This window comes from Acanthaster planci, linkage group LG10 (assembly GCF_054643075.1).
Source record: "Acanthaster planci isolate LZ-2023a linkage group LG10, COTS_SCS, whole genome shotgun sequence".
NCBI lineage: Eukaryota > Metazoa > Echinodermata > Asteroidea > Valvatida > Acanthasteridae > Acanthaster > Acanthaster planci.
The window spans coordinates 5,076,257-5,096,535 of NC_141786.1; the positions used below are offsets into that span (position 1 = coordinate 5,076,257).

Genomic DNA, 20,279 nt, shown 5'->3' on the forward strand with positions numbered 1-20,279 from the left:
CTCTTTTTATAAGGACGAGTAGGGGAGCGGTCAACAATTCGAGCATCGGAGGGGGACCAATTTTTCTTCAACAAGGCAGGCAGCTACAAGAACAAGACCACAAGACAAAAGCAAACAGAAAGACTGGGTCCGTGTCGTCTCCAAATCCAGGGGCGGGCTTAACGGAAGGACACGCTTCGAGACGGACGTTCCCCTCGTCCATCTGCAATAGGTGATAAAATCGAGCCACCTCTGATGTCCTGTGTATAAATCAACCAATGTAAATTATCGTTGTCTTTGAGGTATACGTGCTCATTCTTTTCCCTTATGTGATGCATCCGTGTGACAGTTTATAATGTTGTTTGGAGTTGGTAAACCTTCGTTGTAAAAGTGAGCTAGAAGGGACGACAGTGTTCGTTATCACTATGTTCAAGTTTACATTTTAACCTTAAAAGTATCGTTTTGGTGCGTGGCTTCTTTTGCTATTTTTGCTGCTCTATAGCGTTTTATAAAAATTTTTATCAAACCTTGGCCTATGACTCCCAATTTTAATGACTCTTGGAATGAATTTCAAACATTCACACTGCAAAACCCAGTGTTGTTTCTGTCAAAAGAAATATAAACAGATTTCTTTAACCCGTTCTGAATGTTTTGACACGTTTATAAATAAACCCTTATGACAAGTTCAGAATATGAACTCACCATTTATTTCATAGACTCCTCAAGGTTTGCGAAATACATATGAACATATCAATTTGTTTAAAATAATCTTCAATGTGTCTGAAATGTAATTTCTTTTAGACACATTATTCTCACAAACCTTTTTGAGTGATGAGTATGTAAACACATAAAAGTACCAGCGTGGCGCTTAGAAAACATTTTGGCAATAGGAGATGCATTAACTGTGAAATGCTTGACGTAATCAGCGTGTTGTCTACAGCAGCGAAGCTTTCAGCACTGACAGTGATTCAGTATTGTTGCTCTCTGCGTTTCACACTTAAGCCCAGCAGGAAGCTTATAGGATTCTTCATTCTGCGTGAACGGTACGTCCAAATTTGGTTTACATATGGATTTTGTCTTAAACGACGGGTTTTAGCCAGTAGATCATAGCCGCCTTCCTCCGCTAGTCGGTCTTGAGTATAAAACCCGGTTCTTGCTCTACGGTGAGACCCCGAAGTTAAGCCATTGCAATGAGCAAGTTTTTATTTTAATCCCATTGGTGTAATGATTCACAAAATATACCCATGGCTGCCGAAAAAAGCGGTACACAGGTTTGCGAAAATACCATACAAGGCATGTACACAATGCACTGACTGACATGCAACACAGTAAGTTGTAGTCAGAAATGGAAAATAGAGAAAGAAAGAAGGGCCTAGACCGCGCCGCCCAGCCTTTACGGAGGGTGGAAAGCTCGCATTGATTCACTGAGAAAAGCTACAGTCCCTGCTTACGAATGCGATTACGCTACAGGGAAAGCAAAAAGCTTGGGATGAAATCGCAGCAGCGGCAGTTAATGCCACAAAACCCCGCTGTTGTCAGAACCCAAGAAGAAGTAAAGAAGTGGAAAAAACCTTGTTGCTGATACAAAAAGAATGTTGGCAAGATGTGAAGCGAGTAACAATTATTGACAAATTGACTGACAAACCTGTCATGGTTGCCACGCTTTGCGTGTCACCGGGCCATGGCCGGGACTGCCGGGCTTAAAAAAAATCGCATTAAGGGCTCTAGCTTGTGCCGTCTATAGCTCCAATGCTCAATTACTACGATAATGCAGGAGGAAAAATTTTCAACTCTTTGTGAGTGATCAAAGTATCGGAGTATTGGAACTATATCAAATCTCTCTACTCGATTGGTTTCAACAAGAAGGGCCATCAACCCCAACGTCCCGGGGTGTGTAGAATCATTATTAAAATCGAAGAATTAAGCCGTGTTGGAGTTCATAATGCCCCTTTCATGAATTTTCTGGTTCGCTTTTTCAATAATATGTAGTCCGGAATCCATCTCTCTTGGACTGTTTTTTTTTTCCTTTTTAAAAGGAATTGAAAATGCCCATGCTTCTGCAGATCCTTTAAAGTGATCATAAAAATGGACAATTATTTCAAAAGAAAGAACACATATTGCCCCTCTCCCAACCCAAATACCAGATACGCCACTGACCCATTGTTTTTAATGGAAAATCTATGAATTTAAAACCATGTTTTTGCTACAATTCTTTCAGATATTTCAATTCATTCATTAATGTGGTTCACATTGTTCAGTCCATAAATATGATCTAGTATTTAATATGTGTCAAGTGTAGAAAACCTTCTTAAAACCTGCTAAACACACTAGGAGCCCGGCGGGTTTCTAGTGTGGTACGTGCGTTTTTAAATGCACGGCACGCATTTTTTGTAGACAATTAATATTTACATTGGTCTGAAGGAGGGACACGTTGTGCATTACCAGAATCATCTCACCTTGCATTATGGAGGGAGTAACCCTTTTTTTTCAGAACCACACATACTCAAAAGAGATATTTTGCACATGGTGTATCTGCAAACCCTCTACCTTAAGTCTTCATGAAGTTGACTGCAGTTGGTATATTCTTGAAAACTAATACACGTACAGCTTACATGTATCTCTGAATCTTAAATCCCACAATTCCACTGCTCAGGCAATCGAAAAGGAGAAGTGTTGACACACAATTTCCATCAGTATCAAACTAGTTTTAGCCTGTGAAATAATAAATTCCTGAACATGTCTTTCAGTGTCATTAACCAGAACGATGCATCTGACAGGAGTAAATAATGCTGATCTTGCGCCATAAGGCAGCACACTCATATGTATAATGAGTATCTAGGGGGTTCCCTTTCCAAGGGCCAAAATCCAGAAAATGGATCTCAAGAAGAGAAATTAAACGAAGAGACAAAATTGATTCGCATACCACAACCAAAGCTGTTGATGGATATTGCTGTCTTGGCGACAAATGGTTTACATGTGGTTATAGAAGAATGGAAACGAAACACTTCAGTGCACTGTTAATGTGCACTTCAACATGTTACTTTTTTTAACTTGATTCATAAGTTATAGAAAATTAACAAGTGTAATTGTGTTCATGTTTTCAACTTAATAACTTATTAGGCCTACCTTCTGGATTTCAATTTGGGGAACACAAGGCTTTACCGAAGAGATCTTTGAACTTGCCTTTGTGAAATAAATATGGGAAAATATATAACTTTTATATCAAATACACACAATATTGAGAAATATGATTTATTCCAATAAATCACTAATTTTTCTTTTTCTCGAATGAAGGTGAGTGGATAATATGAAAATCAAGGTTGTGAAGTTCATTATCGTTATTGATCATTAAATGTTTGATAATTATTTACTTCTTAATTATTTTAAGCTTTAGTCCTGAAATGCCTGTAAATTTGTTCAAAATGTGAATGAAACGACTTATTTAAAATGATGCATGACCAGTTGGAATCTGTTTTAACTTTAATTGTCGTTGTTGACTAACTGTTTAGAATTTCGGTACATCCAAAGAAACACCCCGGAATCAATCTACCAATAACTTTCAATACGTTTTGCAATGTCGGCTGAAGTTTTTGGTTCTATACGGAAAATGATATTCTGCACACTTGCATGGTCTAGCCTTGATAATCACATAATTATGCAAACTTGTCACAGTGCCGATTTCAGTACCCTTAACACCGGTCTAGTTTGTTCACTCATCTGTGCCAATAACATTACAAGCTGCATACCATTGCAAAAAGGGCATTTTGCCCTTTCTGGAGATATATTTCTCTTTCCCATATATAAAGTAATTTTGCCATTACAGTAATTTTTACCTCGGTATACTTTTTATGTGGACACCCTGTATAAACTATACATCAACTAACATAAGCCCTTCACTGCATGGCTAAGGCGCACAAATTCCTTTAAGACCGAGTATTCCAACTCACCCCTGATTTTTTTTAACTGTTCTGGTGTCTTCCAAATTAAGTTTTAATTTGGACTTGTAACAAACACGCAAACTTGTCAAATGATATGTACTTTAGATTTTAACAAACACGTATCAGGCCAGCGTCTTACAGCCCCACCACGCTAACGCAGGAATGGTGGCGATTTCGATAATCAAACACAGGCTGTTTGACAGAGTGACTCTGACAAACCAGGGAAATTCACTGCCCTACAAACTGACATTTTGAAGTGACCTTGTGTACAGTCACAGCCCCTTTTTATTTTATCTTTTTTCGCCAAAGTGGCCAATACTAGGCGAAAGTGATGAAAAGCATCTGATTCAGGGTAGTGTGACCGAGGATTTTCACTCAGCAAACAAACAGACTAACCGGCCAAATTAACCGACTGGCAGACTGAGTAAGTAACCATTAAACCACATACCCCACAGAGAGCAGCCCGTAAAGCACAAACAAGAAACAGAGGCGCAAGACACTTCATTCGGGCAGGATCCAACTCGAAATCAACCGACCACTTATCAAACGACCCTAAGTACGGAAAATTGTGAAAATATATGAGAAATTATATCTAAGAGCGGATGACTCATCTCAGGCCTCATAAAAGTATTGTTACATTGTTACAAACTCAAAACGCTAGGTTTGCTGTCAGAACAACGAAAGGAAGACTCGAGAGGCCCTGTACTTCGGCGACATTGTAGCCTGCAGAGGAAGCCATGGGTCTCCGCCACTGCACATTTCCGACTCACGTTCGCTCAGTTCAACTGATATTGTTGACTGCAGTTTGAGAACGAATTTCTAGTACTGTTCTACTCGGGCAACTTTGCCCTGATGTCTGGCCACCAGGCCGTTCACAATTGCTTTTTTTTGTGACGAACAATAACAGACACATTCAATGCAAACTGTATACGAGCAATCCCATCCATGATTACAGAGCGTATAGAAACCTTCATATCTGTTTTTGTCTCCTTTCCTAAAAGTCAAAGTACCGACGAGCGGAATCCTAGTTGAGTGATGGACGCACCTGGACGTCTAAATTTGATTTTAATGAAATTGCCGTTTTAGATGGATGGCAACCACAAAAACCATAAGCAGGGAAATTATTTTGCCCAGGGTTGAAAAGGTAGGCCTATGCTGCGCATGAAAAGGATAAACGGTCAGGGATATACGACGAGGTATACGCTGCCTCCCCTACGGCTCCTGTATGCGGGGTGTTAGCCAAAGAACATAATGGTTGCAGGTTTCTTTCGGATTCCTCAGCACAAGTGTCCAAGCAACGTATCAAGGAGATATCAGGAAGATTTTTGGGAGGTACACAGGAGTTTTCAGAGAGACAGATAGGGATAGATACTAGAAAACATGAGACAGATGTATATAAGGAACTGGTTTCTTCTCCAAGCTGTTTACGGTTAAGAAAGAAACAAGACCCCATGTAGAACAAACAAAACGTTGTTACATTGTAATGCACTTTATATCTTTAATAATTGCCGGGCACTTTCACTAACTCTTTCCGAGCAGGAGAAATTCAGGCCATAGCCAAAAGTAATAACTGAAAACTGACACATTACTAAACGAATAACGTCGTATCATTAGAAATAAGTTAAATGTACATCTATAATACATTTTTAATAGCACACTTAAATAACAAAATGGAATTGGTCAAATAAATCACTCAGAACAGCACAGAAAATGTGAAACTTTCAGATAATATTTAAAGACACTTGTCTGAACACACATATTATAAGATATTATAGCGTTATTCGGTTTCTTACGCCCTCAAAAACAACAGCATTGAATAACTTTACAATGTTGTCACATTCCACTTACAGTTATCCGGAAATTATATTTCCAAAGTATAAAATGCACTGCACATACAGCATTTAAGATTGATTCAAAGATATAAAAAGGCATTAAAGACGATTAGTTTTCTTTTTATATGTCCTTTGCAGTACAATGTTAATCCAGTCACTGGAATGACCATGGATAACTACTATTTCAGCGAAGATCACCAGGAAGGTGCTGATATCGAATGGGCTTGTTTGACACGCATTTCCGTTGATGCAAAAAACGTATTTGTCTTGCAAGTTATTTTTCAAAAGCCTCACAAAACCGTTATCATTTTGTGTGAAGTTTGTCTGTAATCGCTGAAACATTCTATTGCCTAAGCTAAGGAAAGTTACATCGTAGACAGGATGAGGTAATAGGTGAGTTACCATAACAAATAGCTGGAAGTGAGTTACACATCCTTACGTCTCAGCAGACATGGTGCGTTATTAACTTTTGTTTATGACGGTGTAATCAAGGGCAGGTCTGGACCAAAGTTTTCGTGGAGGGAGGTGTAATTGACTTGTGTTGGATGTTGGCTGCAAATCTGCAACATGCATGTTACAATTTGAACAGAAAAATGACACACAAATAAATACACGAGCAAAAGTGAACTGTTTAATTCAACGGTGACAAAACTACTGCTACGTCCAGAAACAATCGCAGCAATGCGTCGTTTTTTTTGCGCCTGACATCACAAAATTTCGCATCGCATAACCCACCCTCTGATGTGACGTCTTTCTTTCCATGGATTTACGCAGTTGAGAACAATCAAGTGCATGCCCAAAATGAAACGTGTCTGGCGCCATTCGGCAACAGCGCCGCACGCGCGCGCGCGAGGTCCGGTGCTCTATGAGCGCTGCCCTACGACGACGAGTGCATCGTTCCCGAATGATCCTGCCAGTTGGTAATACAGAACTGGGTCATTTACGCATCATCATCTCAACTACATGTCGACAACACTGACAGTAAAACAAATTCAGTGCTTGGCTCGACAAGATTTTCCCTTTGATTTGTTAAAAAATAAAGGTGAAAATGTTCTTTTAATACTGAACGGGATTTGGCAGCTACAGACGCTTTTGTAGTATTTGTTTTTAAATATGTATAATACTTCACAAGTACACTAATAGAAACGAACAAACGATCACAACATTTTGAAAAAGTACAAAAGCATTTATAAAATGGCAGTGTTTCCAAAGCGTCAAATGCAAATTATTATATAAGTTATGCTTACATGCAAAATCTCATCCAAACCTCATCGCTCTGTAATGTACTGCATGTGTAGAATGCCGTTCAAAAACTTGTAGGCCTAAATTGTGTTAATTGTATAAAAAAAATTTGAGAATCTGTGTACTGCTTGTATAATAGTTGTATCAACACACAATACGCGGATAATATCAAGCACCATACCACCATTAAATACATGTAAACAACAGTTATACGATTCTCCATATTCAGCGAATGCAATGCATTTAAATTTAACCATAGCTTTTAAGGTGCCACCGTCAAGACACAAAAAACCAAGTTGTCATCCAAAGAAGAAAATTAAGTCACGAGACCTCACGAATATCTTTGTGTTTACGGACATCAATGAATCTTGATTAATAGACACGTTATTTGTTTTGTTATCAAAGATATTTTGCTTAGCGTACGCAAAGTTTTCTCTCACACACGCCGAAGTACTTTCACGCTGTATGGTCTGAGTTTCAGAGATATCACTGCCTTGTTTGGGTGAGATTTGAACCCATGACTTCCTGCTGGATAGTGCAGATCGACGTCCCAATTAGCAGCGGGTACCGAAAATATTCAGAAGATGAACATGTTTTTTTGAAATGGACACTTCTGATTTCTTTTTTATGTTTCCGACTGCATATGAAAAAAAACCGAAGAAATGCAGATAAGATGGGAGCATACTTAAGACTCAGCTCGCAGAACCCATTAAACTACCTAATTTCAACAGACAACTTGTACTGAGACCATAAAGTATCTAAAGGCCGGTTAGCAATGAACAGGCGACTGAAAGACAGCTTTCACAGAGACCAATGCTACACGACAACTCGCATCGCTGCTAGTCTGGACCGTGTTCGTAATTCAATCGCGCACACGGCAACCTTGGTATTACATCGGAAATTGTTCATTATACCTGGCCACCGAAAGGTTTCCCAGCCATATACACGCTCATTTACCGCAGGTGGCGGTTCTGCTTCAACAGAAGGTCTAACGAAGATGAAGAAGATAGCTCGATGGCTTTTATACCGAGACAGGGTCATGTTACGTATCCATACAACGGCAGTCGAGCGCACCCATTTTAAAACATGCATTGCCTAAGTGTGTTTTTCTCCCTTTTTCTTCCGTTTTAGTTCAATGCCTGTTTATTTTGGAGCGAGTAGAGAGGGGCAGAAGTAATTTACAGAGACAGCATACCACACTCATGCGCGTGTATTCGACAAGTCACAGCATCCAATTGGTTGGAGATGAATGTAACGCGTGCGTATCGACTGTTCACGTGCGCAGTGCCAATGCGGTGCTGGCTGCTCACGTTGACTTGCATCATGCCCCACAAACACAACAGTATAATATTAGCAATCCATATTGAGGGATTTCACATTAGCGCCGTCTGCGCATATCAGCATTGAAACCGAGGCTCTCTGTGTTGAACTTCCTCGCACGCGCCTGCGGAGTCCACACAGCACATGGAGTATCCGGTTCGTAAAGTGTGACGCCACTTCAGTTTAAACCACGCCCTCTGCACAAGATACAGGACCATCGCAGGTACGTTAGTGCGCGGTCCATTGTCGTTATTTGCTTTTTTTTATTTTACGTGTCGAGTCATCCTGAAAGACTCTTCCACAAAATTTTGCAGCCTGAAAAGTCTGAATCTAACATACCTCTATGTATTTTCGTCTTGACTCCTTACTTTCAATTGTCCAATCGTATTAAGAACTGAACCTGACACATACAGCCTCGTTTTCAAACGCGGAAGTGCGCAGATCGACGCAAAAAAGCGTAGCATTGGGATCCCTCTATTGCACAGTGATAGGTCTTACACTGAATCCAGAGTTGGTAAATGTACATGCAGAGTCACATATGGAAACCTCTCTAAAAGCCGTCAGCCGTTGAACCACGAAACCTTTCTCTTTATGCTCTGACAGAGACTGCCCAAACGATTGCAATGTCCTTTCTCGGTTAACGCCTTATCAGACACGCTATGCACGTGCGGTCGCCTTCAAGAGCGACAAACGATCGAGATCCCTCCTTTACCTAACCGACAATGGAGGAAGGAAACACCGAGTCAGAAATACAATTTTCGCAAGGCCACAAGGTCACGATATCGATAACCGGCCGCCAGCGATGTCCAACAAGACCAGCTGATGTAATCTAGCGTCCCCCATCTACCGCGTTACACAACAGCGGTAAAGAACCTTATGCTTGGACTGAATTGTGCCTTATCCCAACAGGGAACATGAAAGATCGCTATAGTCGAGTTACATGCAGACGAACGGCGATAAAATTAAGCATAATAATATTGTTAAAAATAAAAACATGCGAACCCGGGCTGTCTACGTTTTACAATGGGGGATTTTATTACCAATTGTTTACGTTTGGGTTAATTACGCTCAGTTTCTCCTTCATAGGAGTTGTCGGAATGTAGCAACAGTTTCCAGAGAAAGAGCACAAGCATGTGTTGGTCATTTAATACGCAACGAAGAAGGTAACATGAGTAACCAGCCAGGCCGGTAGCGACTTCACATTTTTGTTGGAACATTGCATTAATATTTAGACATGTCGGCAGACACGCATGAGCTTTCAAATGCACGATTCCTCGCCAACGTGAACGTCAGTGTACTAATAGCCGTAACCAACTTAACGCCTAAACGCCCACCTATCCAACTCGACGAAGCGTGTATGCAGCGGACCGTCGGCCAAGGTGTTAGACAAGAAACGAAATGATCGGTGTGTGCTTCTAACATAGACCCAACTTTCCGTTACTTCCATCAAGCGTTGAGTCAACCGGTTGGTAAACGTACCTAACTGCTTTGGTTTTCTTTATGTAACGATCATAAGGCTCTATGCTCCACGGAATAAGCTGCATTAATCTACTGTATATTGGAAAAGCAAATTCCGTCCTATTTCCTCAGCAAAATGAAGTTATTGTGAGTCTTCATTATACAGGATATCTTTAAAAAGGATTCGAGATTAATTAAGCGGTTTCTTGGGTGTGACTGATTCATTTTGTAAATGTTTCAATATGTCGTCTTGCTTCGTATGACAACAAGAATCCTCGTTCCCGCCATACATCACTGAGCACCAAGTGGCTTAATGGACCGTGTCAGAAATGGATTTGCACAAAGCGGTATCATAGGTTTGCAAAGCGTGAAGCATTTCTAAAGAGAAAACAAAAAAGCACGACGTATACTACTAAAATCATGAATTCAAAGACAACCACAGTTTGGGACTTATTCTACCCCACCCCCCATTTCTTTCAACGCAATCTTCTGCCCCTGTTCTCAATGTTTTAAATGCTTGTCTAGCATTTGGGGATATTACGTAATTCTGACAGAATGAATTGAACATCAAAACAGCTATTTGGTCCCAAGCCATCTGTTTGTGCTCAGTCATCTATAATGGAAATTTGGATTTCTCGGTGGTAATACGAAGAGAACGTCATACTGAAACAGATGAATTTACAATTTACAACAAAACAAAAATAGACACCTGCAAGGAAACAAACAGATTTATCTCGGTTTTCCTTTCTTAAGGACACCCTGTAGAAGTCAATTAAACTAAAGAGCAAAGACTACAAAATGCGACGGAATTCTTTTTAAAATTGTGGTTTTAGTAAGAGGACTACTTAAAGAGAAAACGACAACAGAACTTGCAATTATTTTTCTAGTGTTTAGATTCCAGTCTTCCCATACATGCCTTTGGCAAACACCTAACTTCGCGTGGATTCTCAGAATATTTTTAGCCAATGGTAACGAGAAATTATTGGCAAAGCCCGCCCTATTAAAAGGCCTGTTTATACTCGTCATAAAATCGAGTGCAAATCAACCAACACTGGTGAATTTTGTAACGAATTTTTCTGATCCTCAAAAACGAAAGCGCGATGATTTGTATTCTTTCGCAAGAAAAAAATACCAGGTATTTTTTGTTGCAGCTGTAATTGCAGATGCTTGCTGTTTGCCGCAAATATTACACCATAGGATCATTACAACTGTGAAATCGAAACAAACAATATCGATCGCTTTGTCATGAATTTGCACACTAGGGTGGAATGTCACTCTTCACTGAGGCCTTCAGCACTTCGTCTGCAATACTTCGCGTTCCTTGTGTAGCAAGTCGATAGCTGTTGATTTGACATGTAGCATGAAATGCAGACAGTATTCCTAACTAAAGGGAGACCGGGGTAATATCATTATGCTGCTTTGCAGTGGGTTGTTTACGTACATGTACACACTGGTGAGGCTCACTCCAGTAGCTTCATCCTATTTGAATCCCTGAATAACTAAAACGCAAATCGTAGGTTTCGATCGGCGGTTGCGTACTTGGCCATCCGACAAGTAACTGGAATCTTTGTTACGACAACAAGACAGCGGCTCAGCAGTGGTGTGATAACGTCGGTAGCGAGTGTTCTTTCAGCTCGTGCCCAACCACTAATGCTGTTTCTGTATGTCTGGGCATTGGTAGAGATCCGTTCAACTAATGAACATCGTGAACTAATGATCAAGTGATTAGCTGTGTTTTGCTGGTTGTATACAAGTTCGACACAGCTCCCATGGTTTCGGTAAAGCTACAAGTATGTTTAAGAAGATATATTCCCAACCACATGTGACAGTCTTGATTTAACGACGGTACTTAGGTTTCCAGACAAAAATGGTGCAGGTGGTCCTTTGTTTACAGTCTCAAGATGTAAAGCTGATTTCAAACCAGCACGACAAAGTTAATACATTAAGCTGCCAGTTCAGCAAATCTACCGGTGCATGTGGTCCCGTAATCAATCAGTGACATCAGCTCACTCTGTGCATTGCGAGTCGGAGACGAAACCGACAAAAAGCCTCCGCCAAATCGGCCGCTTCTTGCATTACCTGCCGATAACCTCCAGTACGCCCTTGGTCCCAGTCTCATACAAAAGGGAATCTTATTTACAAATGGATGGTAAATGGAGATAACAATATCGCGCACGATTAGAGAAAACTCAACTCGAGAAGCTTGATGTAGTCAGACGGTCGTGAGAAATCGATTAAACGGATGGTGCTTTGGTTACCGACGGAGAAACTCTGGTAAGGGAAAAAGGCTGGTATAAGTCGGTAGGGTGATGTGAAATGTCACTGTAGAATTTAAAATACATACATAACTGGGTGGCACAATCTCTTCCACGCCGCTTATTATTGGTCCACTTGGACATCAAACTGTTCACCAGTTTTACAAGGGTAACGATTGACTTCTGTCATCGATAACTTAACTGTGCATCTATTACTAATGGTTTACTGCTTCGGTTGTTGGTCCTCGGTTAAACTATACTAATCTCGTCTCTGTAGTTGGACGGCGAGTCTGTGGACGTAGTGGAGGACAGCACGTGGATTTCGATTTCCTCCATGCAGTGGTCGTTACCGTCCGGGCTGTGCCTCCGCATGGGGGGCGGGGGTGGCGGCGGAGGTGGTGAGCAGGAGGGGAACGAGGACTTGTCCGAGGAGACCTCATGCCCCGCCTGAAGGTCCTCGAACCCGACTTTCGGCCCACCGCTGCCAACATGTGTGATGTCCTCCTCCCACTGGGGGTGCTCTCTGCTACCCCATTTCTGCCCGACGTATATCGTCCTGTCCTTACTCACGACAGAGTACTTTGGTACGTGATACCTAGTGTCTGGGTGAAGCACTTTGGGGACGGGCGTTGCGGACTGCCGATGGGCCGGTGGGAGCGGGGGGTTTCTTGGCGTATCCACGCTCAGGTTCGCTCAGAGACCCTGAAAAAAGCAAGTGTTACCATTTAATGAAGAAAAAGGGGTAAGAAGACAACACTCTCAGGTCAATCTCTGCTACAAACCGGAATATTTGGATGGTGGGGAGTCGTTAGGTTAAAAGGGTTTGTGGTAGAGTTATGTTGGTGCATTGGTAGCTATCGGGGGTGAGCTTTTTTGTTTGGAGACGACCCGGAAAAATCAGTTCGAACAAAATGTACTCTATGAATCAAAGCTAAACCACGACAATGCCGTTCCCTTTTCATTTGTAACCTTGCATGTCATATGCGGCTATTCCCCCGAAACTGTGCTACTAGGCACTTTGAATTTAATCTTGTTTTCTTTTAGAGATCCAGAGATCCCAAACAGTGAAAGCCAGCATTCAACCCTGTTTTTGCCACTTCCTAATCTGATTTAAAGACCTACTTCAAATAACAAAACGCGCATTTTTACCTTCAAGGTTTGATTCCAGAGGAGACGGTAAAAGCGCTGTGTATCAAAATGCGCTCGGAGGTAAGTGGCACAAACTCAATTTTGACTTATTGTGTTGACTAGGACATATCACTGGATCGCCAAGAGTAAATAAGACGAAATGAAAAGTACCCCTAAGCTGAGAATCCTTTCTAAACCGCGTACGGTATCGCCAGTTGACTTTTAATTAATAGAGCCTGAAACTTGACCCCTGATGGCGCGCTTCCGGAACCCTTGGATAGGAAAAATAACGTGTAAAGATTTCAGGATTTGTAAATTTGTTTAGTTACTTCTTAAAAAACCCAACTCGGAAAAGGGACTTTGGAAAATATTTGCTTGTATATTAATTTATAGCAACTAAACAATTACCTGACCTTAAAGAGAAATATCCTGCCAAAAATTGACCAATGACCATGAGTGTTTCGCGGAGTGGTTTCAGTCAGAAATTATTCTTCCAAAAAGTATCAAATATGATAGGACGGCCCCATACAAATCCCCATAGGCAAACTGCGCGAGGGTTCCGGAAGCTCGCTGCTCGCTCGCTGACCTTTTACTTTCAGGCTCTATTCCAAATGGACACAATTTGCACTTTCCCAGGCAGAGACTCTATGCTTCTGACTGACTTTATTTGAATTGTGACGAAAAGGGAAACAGTTGCAGCTACGGCGAAGATGATGATGATTGTCTTTACCCTTTTCTCGCGGTTTTCGTCTATGGTGGTAGCCCTTCCATCTGGGCTCCGTGTCGCTGTCGGTCACGCCGCTGGGAGCGGCGCTGAAGCTGTCGTAGGGGAGCGAGATGTACCCCTCGGAGGGGCTGGAGGGGTCGTGCCGCAGGCCGATCTGACGCCGCGATCCGCTGAAATCCGGGGAGCTTGAACTAGGCGTGCTGCTGCGGCTGTCAAACCTACACGTACATAGAGAGCAGTTCAGATGAGACCACTGTCATCGTCATTACATATCACCCGCAATTTGGTTAGGCCAATCTTATTTGCTATTTCTTGTCACTGTCATTCATCTAGTTCAACTTCCGATTTAATTCTCTTTTTTTACCAATCGAATTAATAATCTCCCCAGAATTCCGCAGCCCCGCAGGTATTCGTAATTATCACTGGTAATTAACATCGTAAATGCTTCGTCTTATCAGAGTAACTTTCAGCAATATCTTTTATTGTATTTGTCATTGCCATCATCATTATTAATACCATTAGAGGTGCAATATCGTTTTATGAAATAGAGATCCCCTTTTCAATCTCCTTTAAAATCGTTTTACGTAGTCAAACCCGTATGGAAGGTGAGCAACAATCATTTTCGGTTATACGATATCACTTTTTTCATTTCCATTCCTTTTCTCGGCATACACAAGCTAATGAAAAAGACAGCAGCTATCTTGTCTGTCAAGAGGTACCAGTCAACCTGCTCCAAGGTTGAGCTTACACCCTTGAATAATCCACTTAAGGTTGTTGTAAGGTGCAGCGACACTAATGAAGTCAGGTCTTTGTAGAAGTCTATTTTAACTCAATTGAGTTCTACAGCTGAGGGGGTTGCTGTCGTCAGTTTCAATGCAAAGCGTCTAAGAAACTACTGATTTTTGCAGCCAAAAACAAATTAGTGACAACCGCCGCAAGCGGCACTGCATACCTCAGCGCTGCAGTTTACTTTAAATAATGACTTTCGGAGGGTTTTTCAGGCGTGCGAGTTCTCTAACTAAAAAAAGGGACAGTGCTGATTTAAGGTAGTCAAACACCCCAAATTTAGTAGATCCAACTGATATACATTCTTGCACGACCCGTTTAATGGGAAAATAAGCTTGAATAAATCGATCAACGTTGTAACTCTTTTGTTTGTTAAAGTATCTGCCAACTCTTTGATATAATTTTTAATTAGAGCTGGGGTGTCCATTTTATCAGGTAAAGAATAGGCTACAAGGAACAGCTTTGTACATAGATAACAAGCATCTTGTGATCAACACTGCAAAGGTGTAGACACAATGACTGGGGAACTGCTAAGCAAAAAAAGTAGAGAGAAAGAGCCATGGGTATTGAAATTGCTGAGACCAACACAGACTTGAAAGTATTAAGCCCCTTGGTGCGTGAATGATAAGTGCGGACAAAATTTAAATGTGTGACGCGGAATGGGACTAAGATCGTCCTTGTGTCATCTTGTTTTTAACTCTGACGTGAGGTCAGCGCATGTGCATACATATAATTATTTCCCCCCGCTCAATTGGACTTTGTATATTGCGCAAGCTCACTGAGCACTCGGCAACTCAAAAACAAGGCACAAATGAGCAAATTAGCAGACAATGCGATTTCAGGATCTTTGACTCTCAAACAAGGGCATATGATGAGGGTCGGGTTTCCTGCCAACTCAAACAACTTACTGCCTCTGTCTTCTTGCTGGCCCCCTGCTGGCCCTGATCACCGGCCGCGAGGCCATGTAGCCCTTACGGCCACGCCTGTTGGCCTTGTAACGGGAAGGCCGGTACACCTGGGCGTGGAACCGGCTCCTGTCTTGCTCCGACTCGCTAGTCTCACTTGGATGAGGAGAGGTGGTGCTTACACGGCGAACATATTCCCTCGGGCGAGCACCTAGAAGGATAAAAGGTGATAGCAAATTTTATTCACACGTAGTTAAGTATCCACAATAATTAAGCATCAGATTGGTCATTTACATTCCACTTTTAACTAGAATGGAAAAAACTTTTAATAACTTTCTGTGTCCACAAAAATAAGAGTTTGGAAATTCAGCGAGAAACCTGTATTACAGAAAGTGCACGTTGCAATACAAAAATTATGGAAACACTTTGATTATGGCATATAAAGTTTTCATTAAACTGTGGGTTGGAAACAAAGTACTAAATCCATTTAAATTCTGCGGTCATTGTACGCTGGCTCAAGGTGACAAAAACTGAAACGAGAGCTCCTGGCTGTCTGGTTAGCTCACTTAATTTGTCAGTGCAAAAGCTTAGATAAAAAAAGGCCACTCTGCGTTCAGTCCTCTGATTATAGAGCCTTCTGGGGGGTCCTTAGTAATAGACTCCTTGGCACTGTTTCTATTCCTCTCCACACATGGAATACTAAGTGGACGGCATAGTTATCCAATTCGTCATCGAGACGGCTTGATTGGCTCCCAAGCTCTGATGTAGACGATGGCATTACTTTCCATGGAATTATTGGCTAATTTCAAATCAAATCAAATCAAATCGGATAACTGCTCATCAACTAATTTTCCAGAGGCTTTTTGCGTCTCGAAGGCGTCATGCCTCAGCTAGAAATCATTGGCACTTTTTGTGACTCAGCAGAGGGAAAATGTTTCATTGGGGGACCTACGAGCTTGGTTGCAATTTACGGAACTCTACATTTTTGGCCTGAGCAAATTTTGCCCTGTAGACCAAACGAACAGAGGCCAGAAGCAGGTTGTCCCCTGCCCCGACTTTTCCGGACCCAAAAAACTACAAGCAATGGAGATGCCAAACGAAGCAAACGTTTTCCTATCAAGTGTGTACGCGGAGAAGGCCGGCGAGATAAACTAATAGGGTCTCAATGGGATGAATTCAGGTCACTCTGCACGCTCACCCTCTTTGACGTACGACACGGTACGGTGCGGTATGTAGCTGTCCGACCTCTCCGGCACCGACGGAAGCGGCGGGGAGGCGGTGAAGCGCCGGATCCCGGCCTCGATGTCGCTGGCCGTGGAGTAGTCGTAGTTGTCCGGGTGCGACACGGCACCGGGGGAAGTCACCGACGGGGGGTTCCTCCTACGGGCCCGCTCCAACTGGCAGGCGTTCTCGTAGGCCGAGGCCAGCTCCTCGCTCACAGAGGCCGATGTGCAGATGGACGCTTGACTTCCGCGTTTAGACGGGACTGAAATTAAGTCGAACGTAAAGCTGAAACCTGAGCTACTGAAGGCGCATCTTGATAAAAAGGGGTAGCACTGATATTACTGACGACTTTTCCATGACGTCTTGAATCGTCTTTGGATCGAGCAAAATTATGAATGGAAAAGCACTGTACTTGCTAAGTCCAACTGCTCTCTTTGTATTACGGAAAAGTCATCTTAATAGGAGATACGAATGTAAAGGTAAGCTTTCTTCGAACTCCTTTTTTATCGAACAAGCTTTGATGCTTGACATTTTTGTGATTTATGCCTCATACAATAAAACGCCGGAAATCATCAATATAAATTCTTTTATAGTTTTACATTTGCTTTTGTTTATGTCTTAACGGAACACAACATACATATATAACAATATTACAGACATTATGAAACCACAAAATGCATCCATCGCTTCTCCCAAGCTTACCTCTTCTTCCTATGGAAGTACCACCCGGGGTATGCGGGGGAGTTGGCCGGGTCGTCCCCGCTGGTGTCCCGCAGTACACATTCTGCGGGCGATTGGGCACGACGGGAACCATGTGGGGTCGAATGTCGTCGAGGCATGCGTAGTCGTGGCTGGATGACATTGATGCACGGTTGCCAGGGGTACCTATGAGCAGACAATGCAAACAAACCCAACCATTAAACAGGTATTTATGAGGTCATCCAGCCTTTAGAAAGGAATTAACTACTGTTCACGAAGTGCCAACAGTGCAAGAACCAAGACATTTAACAGTTACAAACCAACGGCGGATCGAGAATCAGACTTTCCGAGGCCTTTTTTTTTGGGGGGGGAGGATAAAAACATTTGGAAATTTTTTCTATGTAACATTTGATAGCCTTCATAAGACAGAGCTACGTTTGTGACTCGTTTGGAAGAAAAGAAAGTTAAAATATGTACTCCTAACTTTGGCCTTTTCTCGTTACTATTTAAAACAAACATGAGTTATGATGTAACTCATTTAGTATTGTCTAATTATTATCTACATATAAATGTGGTATTTGAACATCTCATATCAACCAAAACTCAAGGGGGGGGCTCATAGGACTTGATAAACCAGCACATTTGATCTTGTGTAAAGTCAGTCACTCGCCAATCACGCTTGACATCAAGTCGCAGATTGGGTCTCACAGTATGGTTCTCGTGGTTCATTTCCTGTGAACGCAGTAATTTTTTACCAGCTTTTCTTACATTTAGACTCGTGTTTGGCCAGGATCCATCTCAGCAGAGTAGCAAAAAATACTGAAATATTTTTTAAAGGATTCGATTTTGAGCAGGTAGCAAAAAGCAGTGTTAGATTTACACCATGTGGTGTTATTATCGACCCCAATCTACCGCATGATTTAAACTGGATTATATTTGCGTTGATTTGGTCATGTTGGTTAACAGTGCTAGTGTTAAGTTAGCACTGCAATTTTTGCAGTGCCGGTGATGTAAACTCTATCTACTGTTTCCCAACTTACTCATGTATTCCGAATCGGGCGGCAGGTCGTAAAGTCTCTCTACGGCCACAGCGCCGCCATGCGGTCCCAGGTCGCCAATGCTGACGTCATCGGACCCCGTCGACCGAAAGGTGCTCATGCTGGGGAACAGCACGTCAGAGGAGTCGTCCGGGTTATAGTTCAGGTATGGGTCGCCCCCAACAGCGCCCTCTAGAGCTTCTCCATCTGAAGAGAGAAGGTCATCACATATTATGAAACAGTGTCCATGCCGAGGATCTCTTCAAATGGAGTTTGACAAGTAGAAATAGTAGTACACTTGCAACCAGTCCAAAGATACGCTGTTATGAAAAAGAAACTTTTGTCATTTATAAGTACTGCGTGCTGTCTCGGAAGATCCTTACCAAAATCAGAGCTGCTGTTGAAAACCCAGGGCGTGGCTGCAGTTATGCTGCTCAAGTTGTTGATGGGAGCCACGCCCCCGCTCAAGAAAGGTTCCTGTTCGGCGGCCAGTGCGCCCTCTACTGGTCGGATGTATCTCCTGGCGCTAGAATGAGATGTGAAATGTTACAGCTAATTGGCTCTTGTAACGGATCGAATCGACGACGTTAATTCAACCGATTCCTGAATTGAATCAGATGTAAATGTGGAGATTCGGGGTTGGTTTGTTGACGCATGATGGACCAAGTCTGCAGGTTCATATTCCAAGTTCTGACCAACCCAGCCCAACCCAAACGAATGAAGATTTTCTTTTAATTTAGTTGGAGTCGATGTGTTATAAAAGTAGTGGATGGGCTAAGAGAAAAGTTAAAACAAATTCTCCGAAAAAAGACTCGTTACGAACTCAAAAGTTTGCATTGAGGTTTTTAGTCATGTCTGTGACACATTTGTTACTTGTACCAGAGTGATTTACAGCATTCTGTCCTTCAACACACTGTCCACGAAAGCTTTTAGTTTTCTGTGTAAGAAAGGCTTGCACTAAATTCACTAAAAAGAAGATCATGATTGCCTGAAATTAATGTCAACAAGCCTATGTTGGTATAAAAGTTAAGGCTGGGCAACGACCACTTCTTGTCACACTGGTCGATTTTGCTTAGTGCCCAGGGTAGGATGTGTTCACAGGTTACCACGGAAAATCGATCACTTGTCAACAAATGGCCATCACTCGAAACTGTCCACGTTTTGACATGACTTTTGACATCCTTTTTTTAACGTACTTAGTGGGAAAATTGTTGTTCTCCAGCCGGTTGGTTTCGGCCTCCTTGATAGCCGCCTTCTTCAACACGGCCTTGCGGTGTTTGCGGGCGCTGAAGACGAAGAGGCCGATGAAGAGGATGATAAGCAGGAGGGTGATGCCGCCCAGGACTGGACCGAAGAGCAGGGGATTCTCGTAAAACAGCAGCTGGTTCTCGTCGGTGCTCTGGTCGATTCTGACGTCAAGGGGAGCTGCGGTTCCTGCAAAATATGGCACGAAATGAACAAACAAGTCGACCAACTAAAGAGACGACAGGATATTGCGGCTGTGTTTGACAACCTCGACAAGCGCGGGAAAAGAGCACAGGAAAATCAAAATTCTAACATAATCCCAATGAATCTATTCACATTCTGCTGTTCCCTCACAAGAGGCTTTTGAAGGCCAACTTGGTTCGTTTTCACATGTCGCCTCAGTGGTTTTTGTTTTCTTTGTTTACAGAAGCCAAATGAGGCCTCCGAATTAAACCTACAGGTGATCGCTTTACTTACAAGATCAACATGTGTTAAAGGAGTAAA

At 42.2% G+C, this 20,279-nt stretch overlaps 1 protein-coding gene across 1 annotated transcript in view; it reads right to left on the reverse strand.

Annotated features, from left to right (window-relative positions):
* Window positions 1–10,682: 10,682 nt before the first annotated feature.
* LOC147797661 (cell adhesion molecule DSCAM-like) overlaps window positions 10,683–20,279 on the reverse strand; it is a 59,704-nt gene continuing 50,107 nt past the window's right edge. The window contains 9 exon segments of the mRNA XM_087142716.1: window positions 10,683–12,687; window positions 12,689–12,726; window positions 13,883–14,097; window positions 15,574–15,781; window positions 16,769–17,056; window positions 17,497–17,679; window positions 18,534–18,737; window positions 18,914–19,056; window positions 19,727–19,964. Coding sequence (XP_086998842.1) covers window positions 12,274–12,687; window positions 12,689–12,726; window positions 13,883–14,097; window positions 15,574–15,781; window positions 16,769–17,056; window positions 17,497–17,679; window positions 18,534–18,737; window positions 18,914–19,056; window positions 19,727–19,964 — 1,931 coding nt within the window. The 3' untranslated portion in view covers window positions 10,683–12,273.